Raw genomic sequence first — 20,901 nt, 5'->3', positions numbered from 1 at the left:
CCCATCCGAGCGCACACTGCTCTCATATATGGCAGGTTGCGGTGTTTTTTTTTTTTTTTGATCTCTGTACACCTGGGAGGGCACAAGGGCGACCTACTCGGAGAGATCGCCGAGTGCGGTTTTTGGGCTACTTCATACGCCAGCCCGTCGTCCAGGCACCCGAGACCGCCCCCGATCAGGTTCTGAAAGTCGGCCTCCCAAGATTCGCTAGCGACTCGACGTTTTCCCAGTTGATACATCGCCACCAGTTTTCGACGTACTGTCTCTTGCCTCCGCGGTCGCCGGCCCCGATTCCGTAGTCACGCAGCCACACGTGCTCCCACGTATTCAAGCATAGGAGAGGGATGACGTCCGTCCCGCCCGGCGCCACCTCACTTGACGTCACGAACTTCGCGCCGTTGTCCGCGCCGGCTCCCGTCTTCGTGCGCTCTAACCAGGCCGTGACGGTGTCTGGAGAGTTGGTGCCTTGAGTGTTCATGTCGACTCCCTGGCGACGCCAGTGCGCTGCCGTGTACGGTGTCCCGGCCAGATAGGTCACCAAGATACGTAGGTCCGACGACTGGCCGTTTTTCACCAGCCACACGAAGCCCGGGCCGAACATGGCCAGCGCCGTGACGAGGAACTCTTGGCGGAGTGTCTCGATCGAGCTGAATTGCATCGTCAGCTCCCGCAGCAGGCGGTGGGGGATCCGCTGCTCATCGGGAACATCGCGAACTTCCTCAGGGCCTTGTCAGCGTCAATCTGAACCCGATCCCGCCCGACTTCCCCACTTACTCTCCCCAGCCTCCGTCACTTGTAGACCCACGATGTTCTCGAAGAACATGGCATTGTTGTGCGCCATAGAGGCATAGTTGAAGATGGCGGCTTTTGAAGGCTCGCGGGCGGTCGACTTGATGATGGTTAACGTCTCCTGCGACGCGAGTTCGGTGCCTAAGTCCGCCGTTAGTCTTCGACCGACTCCGTGATCAGCTGGCGAGTGGCGATAATCGTGTGCGGTGCGTCGCCGCGGCCGCCCTCAGGCGCATGGCCGGTAGCGAGGGGCAGCGTGGCAAGGCACGCCCCACTGCGATTGATAGGTCCACCCAGCCGAGGCGATGTCGTCGACGTACCGGCGATCAGAGCATTCAACCTCTCCAAGACGAATTGCATGTACTGGGTCCAGGCCATGTCGAAGCCTCCTGGAGATAGCAGCCCAGGAACCCCCAGCTTCGCGTCGATATGCCCGAGGACCGGGACCTGGTGTAAGGAGCGGGAGGCAGGCGCCGGGCGCCATAGCCGACCCGGCCGCGGGATCCGTAATCTGGGTCGCAGCATGGCCGCGGGGTGGGATGGGGATGGGCGGAGGGTGTTGCGAGCTCGAGGCAGGACGTCGAAGCGGGATGTCGAAGCCGCCTTCGTAGCTCGGTTCGCTAATTTTTTGCTTGGTTCCAGCATTCTATAGGGCCAATCGCGGGCACTAGCACTCAGTAGAAGTGTGCTTCGCCCTGATTGGCTCCCGGGACGAAACCTCGCTAAGAGAATATCGGATTTCGTCTTGAGACGAGGCACCCCGCCGAGAGCGCCTTAACGGGATCGAGGATCAAACGGGCATCTATGTATCTCATTTGTGTGTGTGTATGCATATACCTACCATAAGTCCCGGCGGTCTCCTCTTTACGCATTAGGTACTTATAAGGTTTCCATGCATACGTAGGTTGAACACAGTGACTTACGAGGAGGCACCTATGCACCTAGAGATCACCATCGTGGATAATGGCCACCTCCTGCGGAGCTCGATGCGATCCCTGGCGGGACAGTATAGAGGTACCCTGACCTGCGTACCTAGGTAGGTCCCTCCTAAGGTCAACATCGATATTGGCCCCGTGTGGTTATGGTGTTTCTTTCTTTCTTCCTTCTTTCCTTCTATTCCCTTATATCTAGGTCTACCAGCCCTGGGGATGCGCATGTAAGCGGCTCCAGGCTCGCGTTGGGGCATACGGCCTGCCAAAAGTTGCAGGGTATCTCTCTAGCTACCTATGCATTCACCCCTGTCCCTACGGCGCCGCTTCGCCTCCGTCGTCCTTTACATTTAACTGTTCCGCCTTCGCCGCGAGCGCGGCCGCACGCTTAGCCGGGTCGCCTTTATCCTTCTGCTTCTTCGCCTTCTGATGTTTCTCTTCCGGCGGATAGGCCAGCTCCGCAACCTTCTTCCATTCCTCGGATGCTTCGAACTCGTTGCGGATCGGGTCGAGGATCTCGTTCAGCGCCTTCGTTAGGGCCGCCTTTAGAAGTTGGGGCGTGAGCTAGATATATGGTGAGCCATACGCGTACGACACATGCCTGTATATATATACATATGCATAGGTAGATAGGGGGGGAGGGCTTACTATATCCTGCTCAAAGTCCGACTTTAGCTTTTCGATATCGTCGTAGACGAGGGGTTCTTCGTCTCGCCTCTCGACCGTAAAATGAGGCTTCCCCCCCGTCTTGAGGGACACAACCCGGAATATCACGTGCTCTACGAAGGCTACTACGCCGTTGCCCTCGAGCTTCTTCGGCACGCACACGGCCTTCTTTAACTTCTTGGCGACGAGGTCGGGGGAGTCTAGCAGGTCGATCTTCGACTCCGGCTCGCTGGCGCTCATCTTCTGGGCCTCTCCCAAGCCGGGCACCATCGTGTTCATCAGGTGGGCCCTGACCTTGTAGCCGATCTTGGGCAGGTTTTCCAGGGCGAAGGTGAAGATCTTGCGCTGGTCGACGCCGCCGATCTGTGCGTCGACGTCGAGGTACTCCTCGTCCAGCGCCTGCATCAGAGGGTAGGACAGACCGCCGAGGAACGGGTCGCTCATCTGCTTGACCACTTCGGCGCCCGCCTTCTGCGCAACCGATATCCTGGTCATCCCTTCGAGCTTGAACCGGTCCATCGTGTATTTCTCGCTCGTCTGGTAGGAGCTTCCCTGGATGAAGGTGAGCTTCGAGATGTCGACGTTGACGGCCTTCAGCAGGCCCTTGACGATGAATTCGTAGTATTTGACCCGGTGCCCGATCAGCTCCAGCGGCGCCTTCATGTTGTCGAGGTAGGCGTGTAAGTCGGCGAGGAGGATGATGACATGACAACCGGCGGCGAGGAGCTCTGCGAGCTTGACGACGGGCACGAAGTAGCCGCAATGCGGCCGCCCCGTCGTCGCGGTGCCCCAGTAGACTCGTAAGTGCCGCTTCTCCTTCAGGATTACATCGTCGATGATCTCGGGATTAAGGACCTCGGCCAGGTTGGCCTTGATCAGGGCGATGGACTCCTCGGGAGTCATAGTTTAGGGTCTGCTGGTGCGGGGGGGGGCGGGGAAGGTTGTGGGTAGGTCGTGCAAATGGGCGAGAAGATAAGTTTGGTTTCGCGCTCTGCGAGTATTTATTTAGTTGTATGCAACCCTTCCAATTCCTATTCGTGCTTCGTCGGTTTGGTGTTTTTTATTTTATTTATTTTTTTCAGGTTTCGGGGGTTTTTGAGTCACACTATCTCCTGAGACGAACGAGTCACAAGGAGAGGAGGGACCGCAGCCGATTTCAGGGACGTGGGGTCCCGTACCTTGGCTACTCCCGGTATGCCAATGGAGTGGCTGACCCATGGCGGGGTCACGTAGGTACCTGAACAGGTGTCTATGAGCAGATAAGTGCATATTTCCGTTATATACAGTTAGGCATCTGAGACACGATCAGTTAGATCTTCCCACAGCATTCCTCGATAGTCGCACTAGGTGCCCAGATATCTCCTCACGTAGCCCTCCTGGAGATAACTTACGACCTTGATTTAAGATGAGATTTTTAAGAGGTACTTGGGAGGTAATAAGACGCCGTGCATCTTTCTTCCGCTTACACGCCAGATACGCTTAGTGGCAATGGTGAGTACATACATCAGGTCAGATCCCGCTTGAATGGCGCCGAACCTATATACCCAACTGTCTACTCATATACTCTAGTAATTCTACCCACATGCTTGGCAATGAATAACTGGAACCTCTTTTAAGATCAATGCAAACGCTCGGTGGTATTCTGGCTGACTAGTCGTACATAAAACATAACGCCGGTGTCCATGCAATAGATAGCCTGGAATAGTTCCGTCCGGACCGGGTCGTAACTGGGGAGGGGCATACCGGAGAACCCCAACATTTTTCAACGGGTCAAAAGCCGTTAAACGCCCACTAATAACAACCAGGGAAAAAAAAAGGGCTCACCCTCCTAATATTCCTCTGAATAAATATGGCAGGACGTGAACCCAACCAACAGATGAGGGAAAACAAGCCTTAGTCCTCCATCAGCGCTAGCGTGTCGAGCTCCGTCTTGACTAAGCGCTCAAACTCCTCGCGATCGATACCCGATGCACGGGACAGCATGTACAGGCTCTTGATGCTTCGAGACACATGTTGCTGTACGCCGAAGTCGTTGAGTTCTTGCTTTGCCGCCGCGGCCTCGAGCTTTTCGACTGACGCGTTGGAACTGGCGCTCGAAGCTGGTCTCGGATGAATCAAGAGTGGATCATCTTCGTTCCGCCTCGAGTGCGTGGAAGGCGATCTCGGCGGCTCAGCCAGCGTCCATGCGCCCTGGGTTTCGTTAAGTTCACCGTCTTCCTCTTCGCTTCCGCTCGCTGCCGGATTGCTTGGTCTCGCGGCTAAGCCTAGAGGCGGCGCTATGTCGAGGTTGGCCTCCTCGTCCGGGTCGTGGTTATCCATCGCGGGCTGCACATCGTCGTATTGAGCATAGTAGTCATCCTCTGCTGTCGTTCGGTTGCCATAGGTGAACTCCGGCGCGGGAGATCTCTTCACAGCCGGCGTCCTAGCCGGCGTCGCGTCATACCGAGCCCAGTAGTCGTCGTCATCGTCATCCTCCTCCTCCTGCTCTCGGAGAAAGCTTCGATCTCCTGCCGGCGCGTGGGTTCGGGTTGTCAGTTTCCCCCTCGCCTTCGACTCGTGGAATTGCCTCTCGGCCTCGTTAATGCTCGAGACACCTCCGAAGGACGAAAACGGCGATGGCTTCTCGGCAACGCTGACTTCGCCCACTTTCCAGCCATCGTCCGCGGGGTCACCGGTACAGTAGATCAAACGAAAAGCCAGGTTCATGTCTCTTAAGACTACCAACGCCTGGAGGGTCTCTTCATCCACTCGCCGATAGCGGGTGTCGGCGTCGTAGTCCCAGTCGACCTCGACCTCGCCGGACACGGGATGGGGATGTAGCCGGTCGCTCTGGGCGATCTCCACCAACCTGGCGACTTTGGCTGGCTCATAACATAATAATCGAATCCACGGCTCCTGGCTGGACGAAGACAGAAGCTGAACTCGCTGTCTTAAAATGGGAGAGAGGAGAGGCAAGACCTTGTCAGTCGGCTCCGTCGATAGCGCAGCGGCTGGGAGGGTGGGCAAGAGAGGTCCCAGGACCTGTTGGGCGTCTGGCTGTCTAATGGTCGAGGCCGTCATGATTGCTGGTTTGCTCTGGGTGTGTCTTGTTTGCTCGAGGTGGCGACGAGAGATGCGGTGGAATCTCCGTATTTCAGACCCGTGGATGGATGGGATCCTGCCCGTATCACATGCACGCCGTCGAGAATGAGGCAGGTGATCCTGACTGGAGAATGCGTGGCTGACGTGAACAAAGCACCGGCTGTGCGGATTTCCCACGTTGGCGAAGAGAGGACGGATCAGCTACGCAGGCAAGTTAAACCGGAAGATAGGCCGGAAGGAAATATCACAAGGCCACAAGAGAGAGGAAGAACAGAAGAGAAGAAAAAGGAACACCTCGTGGGATTAAAAGGAGGATGGCCACCTGAGGGGAAAGGGAGCTTGCTGGTTTCCCAGCGTGCGGATGAAGGCAATCTGTGTGTGGCCCGTCGGAGCACAAGTAAGGATAGGCCATTGCTATGCATGCACCCGCCTAGCTTCGTACATGGGATGGGTACGTACCGGAGAAGGGGGGTGCTCGTGTGGAGACGGGGCAACGGGGGAATGCCCAATGGCGTTGCCGGACTGGGACTCCCCGCTGTCAACCTGGGCGGAGGACGAATGGGAGCTAGTAGCTCGGGCGGGCGGAAGATTCCCAAGGCAGCCTGTCTCGATAGCACTATACGTTAGGTACCTTAGTACGTGGTAGGTACCTAAGAATAAGAATGCAGGCCTAGCAATGCTACCTCCTACTCATACATCCTACGCCTACACGCATATAACACACACACACACACACACACACACACACACACACACACACACACACACACACACAACCTCAGACTACCGACATGCCCTACCCTCCCTACCTAGCCCAATAGCGTGCCACCGAACCCGCCGTAGCCAACTCCGGCCACTCCCTCGTTCGCCATTACCGATCCGGCGGGGGCGGGGGCCCGCTTCCATTACCTAAGGAGGCGGCCTTTTGTCGCTGGCCCAAGGCCTAATGGGGCGCTGGAACAGTAAGATGACTACCTACCTAAGCCGCATGTGCGAGACCGGGTCCTTGATTGGGCGCTAGGGGGGTGTGTCTAAGCCCTATAGCGCAGTAGGTGGCCACACGACCTCGCTGAAGCGGTGCCGGGTCGGTTTCTAGCCATTCGACAAGGTTGGGTAGGACCTGACGGCCCATTCGTCTTCCCCATCCCCTAGGCCACTGCTCCCTATAGCACGGTGTGGCTGCGCAGGGAGATTGGTAAGATCGGTATATGGGGAAATGGAATTGGGGGGGGGTAGCGGTGGACTCGAGCCGGCACCGAGGCCAGGCAAGGCAGAGAGGGCCAACCAGCGCAGGACAAGACTACGATGACAATTTACGCTCGCGTCGGAGAGCCAGATGGAACGTTGCTGATAGATGCGTCCTAGCCGAAGAGTCCAGACTTCGAGCGACAGCGTCCTTACACCATACTATCGCAGCGTACATACCTAATGTAGGCATACCTACCTCCCTCCTTACCTAGGTACCTACCCACCCAATACATCAGGGGGTTAGGCACCCCGGGTAGGTACCTGGGTACTTGCCTCCGGTCTTAATTCAAGCCCCTACCAGAGATCATGAAACGTCAATTTTACGACGAGGAAGGTTGCTCGCAAGTGGCGTCCCCTCGAGCCAGCATTGCCTGCCTCCTATGTTGCTTGTAGCAAGAACAAGCGCATCGCACGGCGCATCCACGATAGACACGGGTCGGAGAGCGGAGGCGGCAGGCGACAGCTCATCATATTGACGAGCTTCACGGCGCGCTTACTAGGGCCTATCGCAGACACGGAACACGCACGAGATCGAAGTAGATAAATTGCATGCCTACGTCATTGGGCTTGACGTGCCGGAAGTCGGGGCTTCTAACGGTTTTGGCCTAGCTTGACTCGCCCGAATCTCCGATCGGCGTCAGACGCGAACGAACGCCGATGAGGCAAAAAGAAGAAAAAAAGAGAGGGAGGGAGAAAGAAAAAACCCGAAAAGAGAAAATAGAAAGAAAGCCCATGCATGGACCAGGTCTGCCCTTCTTCCGCTCCGGACCGGACACCTATGCGAAAAGCCCACGCTATTCTCCATTGCAGACCTCGTCGCCATCACGCGCCCTCCACGCTGTGGTCCTGTACCGACACAACCCTTAACCGCCCACCGGTTCTGTGTTGCCCGCCTACGCAGTGCACCGCGACGGAGGCACGTGCTGCGCTCCCCGGTCCCTCTTTTCGCTTCTGGCTGCATCCATCCTGACACGACCCGGCCAAGCTGACGACGGCGCCGAACTCTGCCTGGTCGAGCTGCCGGCTACCGACGGCATCGCGCGCGCCTCTCGAGCGAGAACCACAAAAAAAGGGGGGGGAGAAGGCTATCCACTCACTCGTGCCTTATCTGACGTCGACATCGCGTTCCTCCACACCCCTCCCCTCCCCCCAGTTAAGTTGAGGCCGGTCCGGATGTATGTCGGGGTCTCGTGAGCGCCTGAAGGATGAGGTACGTCGCAGCACGTCGAGTCGACGCGGTTCTAGTCAGCTCGGCGAAAAGCGGTTTCTGAAGATAAACCCATAAGGGGCTTTCGGGGTGGGAGCTGTCGACGCTAACCAACGGCCGGCACGTAGGGTACCCGACTCCAGGTCGTCGCCGCGGGCGCGACCTCCGGCCTGATCTCCCGTTTCGTGGTCGCGCCCCTCGACGTCGTCAAGATCCGCATGCAGCTACAGCGGCACGGCGCCGGCGCCGCCGGGCCCCCCCGCGGCACCTACGCCATGTTCCGCGAGATCGTCGCCCGCGAGGGCGTCACCGCTCTCTGGAAGGGCAACATCCCCGCCGAGCTCCTCTACGTCGCTTACTCCGCCGTCCAGTTCACCGCCTACCGCTCCACCACCCTCTTCCTACACCACATCCAGGACGTCGCCAACGGCAGTGACGTGCCGTCCCGTCGCCCCCTGCCTCACGCCGTCGAGTCCTTCATCAGCGGCGCGACCGCCGGCGCCGCCGCCACCGCCGCCACGTACCCGCTAGACCTGCTGCGCACGCGGTTCGCGGCGCAGGGCAACGAGCGCGTGTACGCGTCGCTAGTCGGGGCGGTGCGGCAGATCGCGCGAGACGAGGGGCCGCGGGGGTTCTTCCGGGGCCTGGGGGCGGGGCTGGCGCAGATCGTGCCGTTCATGGGGATCTTCTTCGCCGCATACGAGAGCACGCGGGCGTCGTTGTCGGTGGCGCCACTGCCAGAGGCGTGGGGGGCGGCGGACGCGGCAGCGGGCGTGCTGGCAGGCGTGGCGGCCAAGACGGCCGTGTTCCCGCTCGACCTAGTCCGCAAGCGCGTGCAGGTCCAGGGCCCGACGCACGCGCGCTACGTCTACGGCCGCTACGCGCCCGCCTACGTTGGCGGCGTCGTCGCCACCATCCGCCGCATCCTCGCCGCCGAGGGGCCCCGCGGCCTCTACCGCGGCCTCACCATCAGTCTCGTCAAGGCTGCCCCCGCATCCGCCATCACCATGTGGACCTACGAGCGGACGCTGCGCCTCCTCATCGACACGGGCCTGGGCGGCGACCCGAGCCTCTGGGGCAGGGCATAGAAGGACGGCCGCGCCAGGTCGGCTGGGTAATGTGTAATGGGTCTAGCGGCGCACCGTACCCCCCCGGGCGGGGTCTGTTCCTGTAGGACGGTGCGTCTCATCCGCATAGACGTAGCGTAGATGGATAGATGGGTGGACCATGGCGTGCTTGGTGCATAAAGCCGTGCACGTGGTCGTCGGACCCGGGCGTATTCTCCCACACGCATTAGTTGGGCCCCTCGCGGGCGGTAATATACTCAAGGTGCAACTCAACACGTTGCTAGCTGTGGCCCGTGACATTCGTAGGTGCTCGCCATTTAGGCATGCCATTCCGAGGCATTTGGCAACCGTCGGCGGAGCCGGTACGCTGGTCCACAACCCGGGGAGCCGGGGTCGCGAACAACGCTTCCTGTGTCTTTACGCGAAGCGGAAATTCCGGTGTGTTCTTTTCTAGATTTTCTAGAGGGGACGTCTATGTTCAGCCTCTATAATTGTACAAGGAGATTTGGCGAGGCTCTCCCTCCTCTCGCACCCTTCTCCCTTTTGTTCGCCTTGTCCATCCCGACTTGCTTATTTACTCTACCCGCAGATCTACCTGCTCCTCGTTTATTTTTATTTTTCTTTCCATCTCCCTCCTCTATTTCCCCTTGCGGACCCAGCCCTCGACGAGGTCGCGGGCGTCGGCGACGCGGTCGTCGACGTAGCGGCGGGAGGCGGCGGCGTGGACGACGAGGAAGCGCCAGGCGGCGCGGACGCGGTCGTCGGCGCGGGCGTGGGCGGCGGCGAGGGCGGGGAGGCGCTGCTCGTAGCGCCAGGCGAGGTCGGCGACGTTGGCGGTGGTGACGGGGAGCAGCAGGCGCGCGGCGCCGAGGCCGAGGGCGAGCGGCGCGGCGGCGCGCAGCGCCAGCCCGCGGTTGCGCGCCGCGATGCTGCCCGCCATCCCCGCCACCAGCACGTACACGAGCCCCGGCATCAGCGTCTCGCCGCTGTCCCGCGCCGGCGCCAGCGACGCCACCGTCTCCGTCAGCGACCGCTCTAGCCGGAACGCCCGGTCCGCCGCCGCGTTCACCCCGTCCTCCGCTGCCGCCGCGTACCCGTGCAGGAACAGCCGCGCCCGCCCGATCTGCGCCGCCAGCCGGTCCGTCGGCGACGGGCTGTGGTGGTGGTGGTGGTGGTGCCTCCCCCCCTCGTCCTCTTCGTCCGGCTGCTGCTGCTGCTGATCTTGCTGCTCCAGCTTTTCTACCGGGGACTCGGGCGATTTGGCGCTGTCCGACGCGGGCTCCGAGACGAGCGTGCTGCCGCTGAGAGTGCTGCCGGCGCTGCTGCTGCTGCTGTTGAATTTGGGCCGCGGGAACTGCTCGTAGTCGTCGTAGATGGGCTTCTTCTTAGAGGTATACTGGCGCCAGGACGCAGGACATCAGCAAGACTGGCGCTTCTTTACTCTGAACGGATGCGGGGAGGGGCAGGGCGTCGTACGTGGTGGTCTTGTGACGGGGGCGCCTCGGCCAGGGCAACCGAGGGAAATAAAGCGGCCCCGACCAGAGCCGCGGCTGTGAAAGGCGCGGCGACACGCTATGATTGTCAGCATTGTGGCGGCGAAATTGTTCGTCTGGGAGCAGAACCCACCCGTCGCAGCAGCACTCTGGCGGCCATGTTGGGCCCAATTGCAGGTTGTGGTGGTGGTGCTGGGGGTTGTTCACGGATGGAATTTGGGAGCTCACACCAAAACTGCCCGGGTTATGGAATGATGCAGTAATGGTACGTGGGTACAGTTATGCACATACTGATGCCGGCCTTGAAAATACCGGGGCCCGGCTCGAATTGTTCAAATTTTCGCGGCGGTTTCCGGCCTGGGCCTCAGCTGCCTGAGATACATGCTTCCGCACAAGGGTTTACTCGTAGTGCGAAGTAACGCCGAGCGCCTCGCGTGGCTGCACCGGTCCAGGGCATGCATTTGCAGTGGATCGGCCGCCTATCGGGGTATTCGACTGCCTGCTATTAGCGCTTCCTTAGGTACCCTAACCTACTTCCTTAGGCACATACCCCCTGGCAGATAGGTATCTGTAGCTCTGCTATCTTCGGTATGCAGTACCCTCTTCCTTACCTAATAGCTACCCTACCCACTACAGGTTAACTTCTTACATACCAACCAGCTTCGGAACACAACTCAACCCATCAACCTCAACAAATTCGCGCCTTTTTCCTCCCTAGGATATTCGTCGAAGCAGTCCAGGGCTCTCCTCGTCCGGTCCTCCCCAGGGCTGCTTCCCACGATCGGCGAATTATGATCGCATTATGATTAAGGCCATTCGATCGGGTCTGTGGACCTGCTCAAGATGTCTCCGTCAAACCCCGAGAGCACGAGGCCCTCCGAAACGCTCGCTCTCTTCCGTTCCCGGGGCTGCTTTCTCTGATGCTTCGCAGACCCCCGTCGACCATTCTCCTGCCGACCGCAAGCACGAAGACACCCTACTGCGCCAGATATTCGACTCGCCGCCCACCTTCGATTCCTTTGGCAAGACCCTGTTCGGAGCTCGCGGAAATGTCGGCTTATTCAGGAACAGATACCTGACCTCGCCGCGGGGCTTCCTTGTTTTTGCCCATGTCACCATAATCAAGGCCCAGTACGTGGTGGACAAGGTTCTGGCCGCGTCGACCCTAGAGGACTACAAGGCCCTCGTCCGTGATATGGACAGGCTGAGCGACCTGCTTTGCCGCGTCCTGGATGTCTCCGACTTCGTCCGGGTCACTCACCCCGACGAGGAAATGCAGGCGGCCGCGTCGCAGGCCTGGTCGATGGTCTACCAGTACATGAACGAACTCAATACCACCACTGGCTTGAGCGACCAGCTGGGGAAAGCCCTGGCAAACCCCGATGTCATGGCTAGCTGGAACGAGGAGGAGCAGACCGTGGCTACGCTGCTGCAGCAGGACTTCATGAAGTCGGCGATACACCTCCCGAAGGAATCGCGGGATCGCTTCGTCAGCATATCCCAGCGTATCAGCGAGCTGGGCTCGACTTTCGTTCAAGAGATGCATCCGGAACGGAGATACCTCGAATTCCCGAGCAGCCAGTTATTCGGCATGGATCCGACGCTGGTGAAGAAGAATACGATTCGGGGCCTGGTTCGGATCCCGACGCTATCTTCCGAAGCCACCGCGGCGTTAAGAACCGTCTACGACGAGGACGCGAGGAGGGAGATCTACTGTGCCACCCGAACGGCCTCGAGCGAAGCAATCCAACTTCTGGAGACGTTGTTGAAGTCGCGGGCTGAACTGGCGAAGCTGTCGGGTTTTGCGAGCTATGCGCACATGGCGCTCCAGGATAAAATGATGGCAAAGACCCCCGAGTCCGTCAATCAGTTCCTCCTAGCTCTGTCCAAACATAATGCACCCCTCGTAGAAGAAGAGGTAGCAGGCCTTATTCGCGAGAAGAGCGCCAGACATCAAAATAAGGCCGTCGATCTGCAGCCGTGGGATAAGGATTTTTATATGGAATCGATACGCAGAGGGATGAGGTCGCGACGGAAGTACGACGATCGTTTGTCCGCCTATTTCTCGCTCGGGACTGTGATGCAGGGCTTATCGAGGCTATTCACTCGCTTGTACGGGATCCGGTTTGTCCCCCGGGACACCCTACCGGGAGAGACGTGGCATCCGGACGTGAGGCGACTCGACGTCGTGTCTGATACCGACGGGCATGTAGCCGTCCTCTACTGCGATCTCTTCTACCGGCATGACAAGTCTCCCAATCCAGCGCATTTCACCGTGCGCTGCTCTCGAGAAATATCGGAGGCCGAGATGGAGAAAGCGGCGGAACAGTATCACGTCAAGGCTCCAGGGCTACCCGATTTCGAATCGCCTATCGATGCGGCGAACGACGGGATGGGCGTATCGCAGCAGCCCGGCTCTATAAAACAGCTGCCGACGATCGCGCTGATCTGTGATTTCGAACAGAAGCGCCAACGAAACGAGCCCGCACTTCTAGATTACCACCAAGTCGAGACGCTTTTTCACGAGATGGGACATGCCATCCACTCGACCCTGGCTCGAACATCCCTGCAAAATGTAGCGGGAACTCGATGCGCCACCGACTTCGCAGAGCTCCCGTCGACTCTGATGGAGAACTTCTGCGCAGACCCGTCCGTTCTCGGGCTGTTTGCGCGACACTATTCTACGGATGCGCCTCTGCCGTACGAGATGGTCGTGGACAGGCTTCACGTCTCTCGGCGGTTCGAGGCTTCGGAGAGAGAAAATCAGATTCTATTAGCCATGCTAGACCAGAAGTACCATTCGTTGCAACCGGGTGAGGACGATATCGACTCGACCGAGATGTATCTGGGCCTGCAGAGGGAGTTTGGAAAGCTCCCTCCAGATCCGCCCGGCACGAAGTTTCAAGGATTCTTCGGCCACCTGTTCGGCTACGGCAGCACATATTATAGCTACCTCTTCGACCTGGTGCTCTCCAGGCGCGTCTGGCAGGTCGTATTCTCAGCCGGCCAGAACGGCGCCGCTATCGACCGGGCGAACGGCGAGAGGCTGAAGGAGAGCCTGCTCAAGTGGGGCGGGAGCCGAGACCCTTGGAGATGCCTCTCGGACACGCTGCAAGACGAGCGTCTGATAAACGGGGACGAGAAGGCGATGTCGCTAGTGGGAAGCTGGGTCACCAAAGACGACTTCCAGGGCTAGGTAATTAGACATTCTAAATCTTGTTGCATAGAAGGGGATCGACGGACAACCTCCTAGGTACCTACCTAGGTAGGTAGGCAGGTAGTCCATATAACCCGCAGTAGACGTACGACAGCGTGATACCCACCGATACCATAAAGCACTACTTCGCTGTTATGCGAACATGTCCCTGCTTCTCCTAAAGCGCACAGTCCGCACCTATCTCGTGGCTCGCACCTGTAGCGCCCTGGGATGAACAGGTTCCGTAAGGCAGGCCGTATCAACTCAACTAAGGGATACCTACCCGGCTTGTGTAGGGAGGTAGCTCCACCGAAGAACCTACCTAGGGAACCGCCTGCCTACCTCTAGGTACCTAATCAGGCCGCGGATGGCCCCAAAAGGCGTATCACGACAAGCGCCGAGAGGGTATTGGAAGATCTACGACTACGGGTGAACCCGTGGCTGTAAGGGGCCTTTTGAGGAGTCCCCGTAGTAGCAATTCCTCCCTTTCGAAGTGGACTCGTGCTTGGCCGAAGCATCGATATAGTCCGGTCAGCATCGATGGCGCAGAATGGTGCGGCTACAACTTCCAACCTAAAATGGAAACAAAATGGACGAAAAATAACAAGTAGGTAAAGGGGGTTAAGTAAACAGGCCGAGGAAATACGGAATGTCCCCTCTCATGCGTTCAAGAATAGGCACATATGCATCTTCACGTCTTGGACGCAGCATATATCAGGTACCTACCTAGGTAGTGTACCCGTAGACGCCTGGCCTGAAGCCTCCCCGGAGCGAAGGTGTGATAGTGATGGGTGTGAGAGAAACGATCCCTATTTCCTCGCCTCGTAGGGCGTGCCTTACCCTCTATACCTACCTTCCGCCCCCCCTTTATCACGAGCCGGTTGCTGCTGCTCTCAGGAAACTAGCCAGGCGTCTATCCCTCAGCCTATTTCTGTCCTTCTGGTCCGCGGAAATTCCATCAGATCTTCTCCTCTTCTCCTCCTTGTCATCGAGATCAAGCATTGTGAACCATTAACCACACTGTTTTCATCGTTTTCCACTACACATACCACGACATTTTTGGGCCCCGAGTTTTGTCTTGCCGTGAGAATTTCATACCAGGACGTCGGTATTGCTCTTCTGCGCCTGTATCCATCTCCCGGATTAGACCGAGCAGAGACAAGATCTCGTAGGGAGAGAATATCGGCCCTGGAACACCCACATAACATACCTCAGAGACAGCAGACTCCCGAGGTCCAAGGTACGTCACTGACGTTCGTTGCAGTCCTCCTCCTAATCCTACTCGGATTACTTTGGCACATAATACTGTGTAAGCGAGAGATGACGGACTGCCTCGCCTCGCCACCCCGGAAAAGCTGTGATCTTGCTTCGTGGACAGCCTGGCTAATTACGCGTTCTCTCTAGACTACAGCAGCCATGGCGCGCAGTACACCTTCTATTCGTAAAGTAGCCTTGGCCTTGATCGCTGTGATCCCAGCTGCTCTCAGCCACCCGCAGCCGCGGCGGGACGGGCACTATGGTGGGCATGAGCCGCCTAGAGGCCTTCTCGGCACTCCTACCATCCCCTTCGTCGGCAACGGCACAGCCACCGGCACTCATCCCGAAAGCCTGAACACAAAGCACCCTACAATCCCCAACGACGACCCATTTTACAAGTATGCTGGGTGCTGGTCCGAGGCCTTTTCATATCCGCCGGATTTCTCCCACACGCTTGCCAACGGTGCCAACAGTGAGTACATGTTCTTGATCATCCTTCTCAACCCCCGTATACGGCCTACAGCTGCTGCTAGGGCACCCTAAGTAGGGGTTGGTGGAAGGGGGGCTGTTACTAGGGCTGGCCGGCCACCCACTCCAGTCCACCATACACCTTACCTACCTACCTCATATCCCCCCCTCTTCGCTGTCCCGTCCCTAACCACCGTGAACTGCCATCGGGAAGCTAACCTGCCCCTCCTCCCCCTTACGGCAGTGATAGCACGAAACGCCTTGACGGTACCGATGTGCCTGAACTTCTGCTACACGGCCCGGCGGCTCAACGGGAGCAGCCGCGGGTTCCGGTACGCGGGGGTAGAGTGGTCGCACGAGTGCTGGTGCTCGGACGAGCTGTCGCACAGCAGCATCAGCCTGGCGGACTCGGCGTGTCAGCACCCGTGCGAGGGCGACAACCGCACCGCGTGCGGCGGGCCGCTCGCGCTCTCGGTCTACAACCTCACCCAGAACACGCCGCAGGAGCCATCGGACCCCAAGAATAGCACCCACAGCGGCGATGGCAAAGGCAGCAAAGGCAGTCAAGGCGGCAAGGGCCCCGACTTTTCCTCCGATGCCGTCCTCCAGGGCATCAACACCTTCCTCCTCCTGCTGAACCTTATCTTCATAACCCTCTTCTGGTGTCTATAGGTCAGGCGAACCTAGACGGAAGAGGGGGCGGCGAAAGGGGGGGATGCACCTCACGGAGCACTTCCCCTTTCCTTTTCCTTCTAAGAGTTAGTGTCTTTCTTTCTGTCTCTACGTACTCCTTCACCACCGTGACGGAGGCGCGGGGGCGCCGGCGGCTACAGCGTGTTCTTCCTCTCTCTTCCCTCCTTTCTCTCTGGGCGTACGGGCTGTGGAGGGGAGTTTGACAATGGGATAGACGTGCACGCGCGCAGACGGAGAGGGGCTGGACACGTTTCACGGGAGGGAGGGAGGGACACGATGCTAAAGGAGGACGGTGGATGGAGAGTCGTGGACTATGGATACGAATAAGGATAGAAACAAGAACAGGAATAACGAAGGCGTCATCGTCGAGACTGCGGTTTCTGGGCGGACTGGCGGTTGCCCAGCCGGAGCGTGCGTGCGGGTTGGTGTTTTTATCGGGTTAGCTGGGGCTACTTGCTCACGTATCGTTGACTGAAGCGTTAGATGTGTAGATTGATAGAAAACGTCTCGGGATTCCAGCGGAGCTGTTGAGAGTGCTGTTTCAAGTGACATGCGAGGGGCTAAAGGTGCTGACTAGGAAAGTAGAGAGGGTAAGTTGATTTGCGGGTGTGTAACTGTCGTGATGGGTGTGTATGGATGGCAGGATGAATAGGGGGACACATGGAGACGGGTCTTTAATGCATCTTTACTTGTTCATTCGTCGCCACGTACCCGCCATCTTCACTATCGTATCCTTCGTCGTTATCGTCGTAACTATCGCGAATGGGTCTCATCGCTCCCAGCTACATACTCAGGGGCCCCAGGCCCCTCTCCCGCACCGCGTCCTGGACCGCCTGCTTGAGGCGGGTTAGGACGTCGGCCCAGGCCTCGCTCTCTTCCGCCCTCGCTTTGCCTTCTCCTCTCACCCCGCCTCCGCTCTCTCCCTCCTCGTCCTCGCCCGCGCCTCCTATTCTACTAGCATCGGAGCTGCGGCCGTCGTCGTCGTCGTCGTCGTCGCCGACGAGGTACTCGAGCCACCGCACCAGCTTGACCGCCTTATCGACGTCGCGCTCGTCGCGGACGACGCGCGCGAGGTACAGCGCGAGGGCGTCGGCGTCTCCGCCGCGGGGGGCCGCTCCGGCGGAGCGGTGGCGGCGGAACCACGCGCTCAGCGCGTCGCGGACCGCGGGCAGCGACGTCGGAGGGGGCCCGTCGGGGGCTGGGGAGGCGAGCGGGAAGGGGACCAGCGCGGGCCGCGGGCCGACCGCGAAGCGCAGCCGCCGCCGCTGCTGCTGCTGCCCGTTCGACGCGGCGGCGGCGGCGGCATCCGCCTCCCCCGGCCGGCGGCGCTTCCGCGCGCGGCGCCGGCGCTGGTCCTGCAGCACTTCGCGCCGGACGTCCTCCGGGAGCTCCGCGAGGAATGCCGGGTCGATCTCCGAGTCTTCCTCCGGGAAGAAATCTCCGCCGCCGCCGCCGCCGCCGGCTTGGAGCTGTAGTTGTTGCTGCCTCGTCGGGAGCAGCAGGCTCGTCTGGACCGTCCTGGAGCCGCCCGCGTCGCCTGAGGTTGGGCGCTCGCGCGCGCGCGCGAATAGGCTGGGGATGCGGCGCTTTGGGGGGCTTGGTGGTGGTGGTGGCGGCGGCGGCGGCGGTGCTGTTGTGGTCTTGTTCCCCCGCGGTTTGTAGGCCTCCAGGACCTCCGCCTTGACGTCCTCGGGCAGGGCGTTGAATACCTCTGGGTCGACCTCGGGCGGTATCTCCTCCTCCTCGTTTGCGGACGGGCTCTGCGCCCTCGATCTGGCCGCTGGCGAGTCGTCGCCGCGAGAGGAGGAGGCCTTGCTGCCCTGGGCCATGAGTCGGCTCCGGATGTCGGGAGGGAGCTCCGCGACCACGGCGAGGTCCGGATTGGACGGCATGATGAACTGGGTCCCGCTGATGTTCAGGGGCGTGTTGGCTCTGGAATCCGCCTCACTCGCCCGCGATATCGCAAACGCCGGGTGATATACGTCCGATTTGCGTTTTCGCGGGGTTAGCGGGCTCTCGGTGATGGGGTCGCCTAGCTCGCCCCTCCTGTGCCTCGCGCTCGTCGCGTCGGAGCTATCGCCATTCTGTATCGGCTCCAGAGTCGACTTACGTGCCGAGTTAGGAGTGCGAAAGGCGCCGAAGCTCAGCCTCTTTTGGCTTCCTTCGGCGCCGGATAGCGAGGCCTTGATCGGCTCTAGTTTTGTTAGCTGTACGCCTAGGCCGCGAAGGTCGCCGGGGCTAAACTTGTAGGAACGGAGGATCGAGACAGCCTCCTTCCCCAGCACTTGGAAGTCGTGGGTCGCGACGCCAAACGTGACGCTCTTGTTGAAGGTGTCGCATTTTCCATGGCCTAGGTGCTTTGGCGGGTCGAGGGGGGCGTCGACCGAACGTCGCATGATTTTCATCGTAAGCTGGGACCCCTTGACCTGCTCGTTGAGGAGGCGCTTCTCCAACTCCTTGCATAGGTTGAGCACGAATTCCTCGGCTTCGTCCTGGCTGATAAACCGGATGCCCCAGTTGACTTCGGCCGAGACGGACTTGCGTATCGGTTGTTCGCCGACTTCTGCCCGGTCGATGCCGCGCGCGTACTCCCAGAGTTTCTCGCCCGTCTTGGGGCCGAGAAGGGTGACTAGGCGCTCCTTGGAAGTCTGACGGACGTCGTTTACATACGATACTCCGATTTCTTCTAGCTTGCCAGCAATGCTGTACGCGACTCCGGGAAGGCTATCGACCTTCAGCTCTCCGAGAAAGCTCAATACATCTTCCGGTTTGATCTGGTACTGGCCAGCGGGTTTGGCTTTCCGAAGGGCAACTTTTGCTAACAGAATATTGCCGCCGATTCCGACGGAGACGGCACATCCCGTCCTTTTCTTAACCTGATCCCGCAATGAAGACGCCATCTGGTTCGCCTTCTCCTGCTCTCTCCATATACTGCCTTCCTCGACTCCGGAGCCGTCCGATCCAGCTGCGGAGAGCACGATCGAGGTGACGTCGATAAGAGCTTCATCGATGCTGACGCTCTGAACGACACCGCCTACTTCTAAGATGCTCTCATAGAATAATTTGCTGGCTTCCTCGTAGGCTGGAAAATCGTACGGGAGCACTTTGAGTTCGGGACATAACTCCTTCGCTCTCTTCATCCACATGCCATTTTTGACACCAAATTCCCTTGCCGGGTAATTGCAACTCGCAATTTCCGACCCTGTCCCGGTGCCGTGGGCGACGACGGCTGGCTTCTTGACAAATTCTGGGGCGCTTTTTAGCGAGACGGCGCAAAAAAAGCTATCGAAGTCGACGTGCATTATATACCGCCTCGCCCCCGGTTTTCTCTTCGTCGGTTTCCTTTCGCTGCCCTTCTCGGCCGCAAGCTTTTGCATACGCGACTTCAGCTCGGCTTTCCATGTCGATAAGTGGTGAAGCCTGCTCTCAGAGTAGTACTGCTGTATGAAGCCCGGGTTCGCGGTAGAGGTTTTTCTGTTCCTGGGGTCCTGGAGGAGCAATGCGTTGTGTTCCTCCGACGTCATCGGTTTTCCCTGTTCGACAGACGACCCTGGCCGGGCTTCCTCCCCTATTTCATCCGCATCCTCGGGGTGTAATCGATCAATAGGCCTATCTAGTGGGGCTTCTATGGGGTCAATAGTCGATTTTGAGGACATGTCTGACTTGTTGGGGATATCGGGGGTCTCCCGTGGCTCCCGGAATATCAACGAAGGCGCAGGAGGTTGTTCTGTAGTTTCAGCCTCGATAGCATCGGTGTTCCGCAGGAACCACCTCGACTGACTAGGCGAGTTATCTTGAGCAGGGTTCCGTTCGACAAATGGTGGCGTGGCATTCTTGAACTGGCTTGTATAGAAACTACTCTGGGTCTGTTCTCGATACCCTGCCAAAGGCGACTTTTGCGTATTTTTCTGAGTAGAAATCGAGCTTCCGTCTAGCCTCAAGGTTTTCTGTCTAGGCGTCTCCTCTATCACACGATATTCCGACCATGGAAGAAGTTTCCCAGCTTGGATAGAATCTACAACCCATGCAGGCTTCACGATTCTGTATTTACCGAAATCCACCATCTTTTTCGGCGGTAGGCTGGACGCTATGATGTGCGTTGCCATGGTCTTCGAGTCCAAGTATTGAAGAAACCCTGCGCCATGCTGAACCAGATCGCGGTGTAGGACGTGGAGGGGTGGCTGCGTATAGCCCATAATATGCGCGACGACGCCCTTGAAGATTTGGGGTTTGTCTGTCGATGAAGCTCGCAGTTCAGAGTCAAGATTTTGCAATTTGATCTTCTTCCGACGAAAGTAGTCGCCAAAGCCTCCAAAGGCGCTGGGCTCATACTCTTCGCCGGTCTCATCGGAAAAGGAATGGCTCTCTATGCGTTTCCGCACGGCATTCGAATTGGTGTCTAGACGATTTGCCATGTTGACTTCGACGTGAGCTCAATCCGAAATAAGGTCGTCTCTAGTTCTCAAAGATCTATTCGATTGCCCGTAGCGACCTGTCGGTGCGGGATCATCTTGGAAGTGATGCCGTCGTCGTCGCAGCTTTAGGGCGGGGCGAGGAACCCATAATCTGCGTATTCCCTAAATTCTCAAAAAGGAGACCTGCGTATTGTCACGAACAAATATGTCGATACGAGGGCTCGGTCCCGTCCCTATTCCAGATGCCTACATACAGGTGGGCAGGAGGAAAAGGCGCGTTCGGGATGATGAGCGAGTTGGTTCTATTGATAAGACGCGAAGCATCCTCACGTCATCCCGTGACCAGACGCAGCCACTTAAAGGAGCTGGTACCTAAGTACCTGATATACCTG

The 20,901-nt window shown here is 58.7% G+C and overlaps 8 protein-coding genes across 8 annotated transcripts; 3 read left to right on the top strand and 5 right to left on the bottom strand.

Moving 5' to 3' along the window:
• Positions 1–20: 20 nt before the first annotated feature.
• On the bottom strand, positions 21–1,438 carry GGS23DRAFT_574838 (manganese and iron superoxide dismutase). The gene is made up of 3 exons (XM_051516768.1): positions 1,110–1,438; positions 775–930; positions 21–714 (listed from the first exon to the last, which is right to left on the bottom strand). The coding sequence occupies exons 1-3, from the start codon at positions 1,432–1,434 to the stop codon at positions 176–178; spliced, it is 1,020 nt and encodes a 339-aa protein (XP_051370480.1). The 5' UTR covers positions 1,435–1,438; the 3' UTR covers positions 21–175.
• Positions 1,439–1,693: 255 nt separating this feature from the next.
• GGS23DRAFT_574834 (tyrosine tRNA ligase) lies at positions 1,694–3,564 on the bottom strand. Its single transcript, XM_051516767.1, has 2 exons — positions 2,367–3,564; positions 1,694–2,282 (listed from the first exon to the last, which is right to left on the bottom strand). Exons 1-2 carry the CDS (start codon positions 3,285–3,287, stop codon positions 2,034–2,036), a joined length of 1,170 nt encoding a protein of 389 aa, XP_051370479.1. The 5' UTR covers positions 3,288–3,564; the 3' UTR covers positions 1,694–2,033.
• A 62-nt stretch (positions 3,565–3,626) lies between these two features.
• GGS23DRAFT_574832 (uncharacterized protein) lies at positions 3,627–6,154 on the bottom strand. Its single transcript, XM_051516766.1, has 2 exons — positions 3,776–6,154; positions 3,627–3,678 (listed from the first exon to the last, which is right to left on the bottom strand). The coding sequence occupies exon 1, from the start codon at positions 5,442–5,444 to the stop codon at positions 4,278–4,280; it is 1,167 nt and encodes a 388-aa protein (XP_051370478.1). The 5' UTR covers positions 5,445–6,154; the 3' UTR covers positions 3,627–3,678; positions 3,776–4,277.
• A 1,736-nt stretch (positions 6,155–7,890) lies between these two features.
• Positions 7,891–9,008, top strand: GGS23DRAFT_606029 (mitochondrial thiamine pyrophosphate carrier 1; the record flags this gene model as incomplete). The annotated part of the gene is made up of 2 exons (XM_051519855.1): positions 7,891–7,923; positions 8,049–9,008. The coding sequence occupies 2 exons, from the start codon at positions 7,891–7,893 to the stop codon at positions 9,006–9,008; spliced, it is 993 nt and encodes a 330-aa protein (XP_051370477.1).
• A 395-nt stretch (positions 9,009–9,403) lies between these two features.
• GGS23DRAFT_574828 (apolipo protein O-domain-containing protein) lies at positions 9,404–10,836 on the bottom strand. Its single transcript, XM_051516765.1, has 3 exons — positions 10,614–10,836; positions 10,464–10,559; positions 9,404–10,383 (listed from the first exon to the last, which is right to left on the bottom strand). Exons 1-3 carry the CDS (start codon positions 10,638–10,640, stop codon positions 9,625–9,627), a joined length of 882 nt encoding a protein of 293 aa, XP_051370476.1. The 5' UTR covers positions 10,641–10,836; the 3' UTR covers positions 9,404–9,624.
• A 233-nt stretch (positions 10,837–11,069) lies between these two features.
• On the top strand, positions 11,070–13,859 carry GGS23DRAFT_574825 (mitochondrial intermediate peptidase-like protein). The gene has a single exon (XM_051516764.1). It carries the CDS (start codon positions 11,283–11,285, stop codon positions 13,674–13,676), a length of 2,394 nt encoding a protein of 797 aa, XP_051370475.1. The 5' UTR covers positions 11,070–11,282; the 3' UTR covers positions 13,677–13,859.
• A 1,431-nt stretch (positions 13,860–15,290) lies between these two features.
• On the top strand, positions 15,291–16,360 carry GGS23DRAFT_574822 (uncharacterized protein). The gene is made up of 2 exons (XM_051516763.1): positions 15,291–15,405; positions 15,646–16,360. Coding segments are annotated over exons 1-2 (429 nt in total). The 5' UTR covers positions 15,291–15,404; the 3' UTR covers positions 16,074–16,360.
• Positions 16,361–16,765: 405 nt separating this feature from the next.
• On the bottom strand, positions 16,766–20,840 carry GGS23DRAFT_611350 (impB/mucB/samB family protein). Its single transcript, XM_051520402.1, has one exon. It carries the CDS (start codon positions 20,507–20,509, stop codon positions 16,877–16,879), a length of 3,633 nt encoding a protein of 1,210 aa, XP_051370473.1. The 5' UTR covers positions 20,510–20,840; the 3' UTR covers positions 16,766–16,876.
• Positions 20,841–20,901: the final 61 nt, after the last annotated feature.

The sequence above is a fragment of the Durotheca rogersii genome, assembly GCF_024521655.1.
Source record: "Durotheca rogersii strain YMJ 92031201 chromosome Unknown GGS23scaffold_16, whole genome shotgun sequence".
NCBI classification, from domain to species: domain Eukaryota; kingdom Fungi; phylum Ascomycota; class Sordariomycetes; order Xylariales; family Xylariaceae; genus Durotheca; species Durotheca rogersii.
The sequence above is the reverse complement of the archived record's forward strand: the minus strand, read 5'-3'. Positions and strand labels throughout refer to the sequence as shown.

What these genes read in the sequence shown, in the direction of transcription:
- GGS23DRAFT_574828 (XM_051516765.1), bottom strand. Translation starts at nt 10,640, where the DNA reads ATGGCCGCCAGAGTGCTGCTGCGACGG. An exon ending in CCAGAGTGCTGCTGCGACGG is followed by an intron (nt 10,560 to 10,613) that starts GTGGGTTCTGCT and finishes TGACAATCATAG; the next exon opens with CGTGTCGCCGCGCCTTTCAC. An exon ending in CCCCGTCACAAGACCACCAC is followed by an intron (nt 10,384 to 10,463) that starts GTACGACGCCCT and finishes TCCTGGCGCCAG; the next exon opens with TATACCTCTAAGAAGAAGCC.
- GGS23DRAFT_574838 (XM_051516768.1), bottom strand. Translation starts at nt 1,434, where the DNA reads ATGCTGGAACCAAGCAAAAAATTAGCGAACCGAGCTACGAAGGCGGCT. An exon ending in GTTGAATGCTCTGATCGCCG is followed by an intron (nt 931 to 1,109) that starts GTACGTCGACGA and finishes CGGCGGACTTAG; the next exon opens with GCACCGAACTCGCGTCGCAG. An exon ending in AGTGACGGAGGCTGGGGAGA is followed by an intron (nt 715 to 774) that starts GTAAGTGGGGAA and finishes GCCCTGAGGAAG; the next exon opens with TTCGCGATGTTCCCGATGAG.
- GGS23DRAFT_611350 (XM_051520402.1), bottom strand. Translation starts at nt 20,509, where the DNA reads ATGGCAAATCGTCTAGACACCAATTCGAATGCCGTGCGGAAACGCATA.
- GGS23DRAFT_574825 (XM_051516764.1), top strand. Translation starts at nt 11,283, where the DNA reads ATGATTAAGGCCATTCGATCGGGTCTGTGGACCTGCTCAAGATGTCTC.
- GGS23DRAFT_574832 (XM_051516766.1), bottom strand. Translation starts at nt 5,444, where the DNA reads ATGACGGCCTCGACCATTAGACAGCCAGACGCCCAACAGGTCCTGGGA.
- GGS23DRAFT_574834 (XM_051516767.1), bottom strand. Translation starts at nt 3,287, where the DNA reads ATGACTCCCGAGGAGTCCATCGCCCTGATCAAGGCCAACCTGGCCGAG. An exon ending in CGGACTTTGAGCAGGATATA is followed by an intron (nt 2,283 to 2,366) that starts GTAAGCCCTCCC and finishes CCATATATCTAG; the next exon opens with CTCACGCCCCAACTTCTAAA.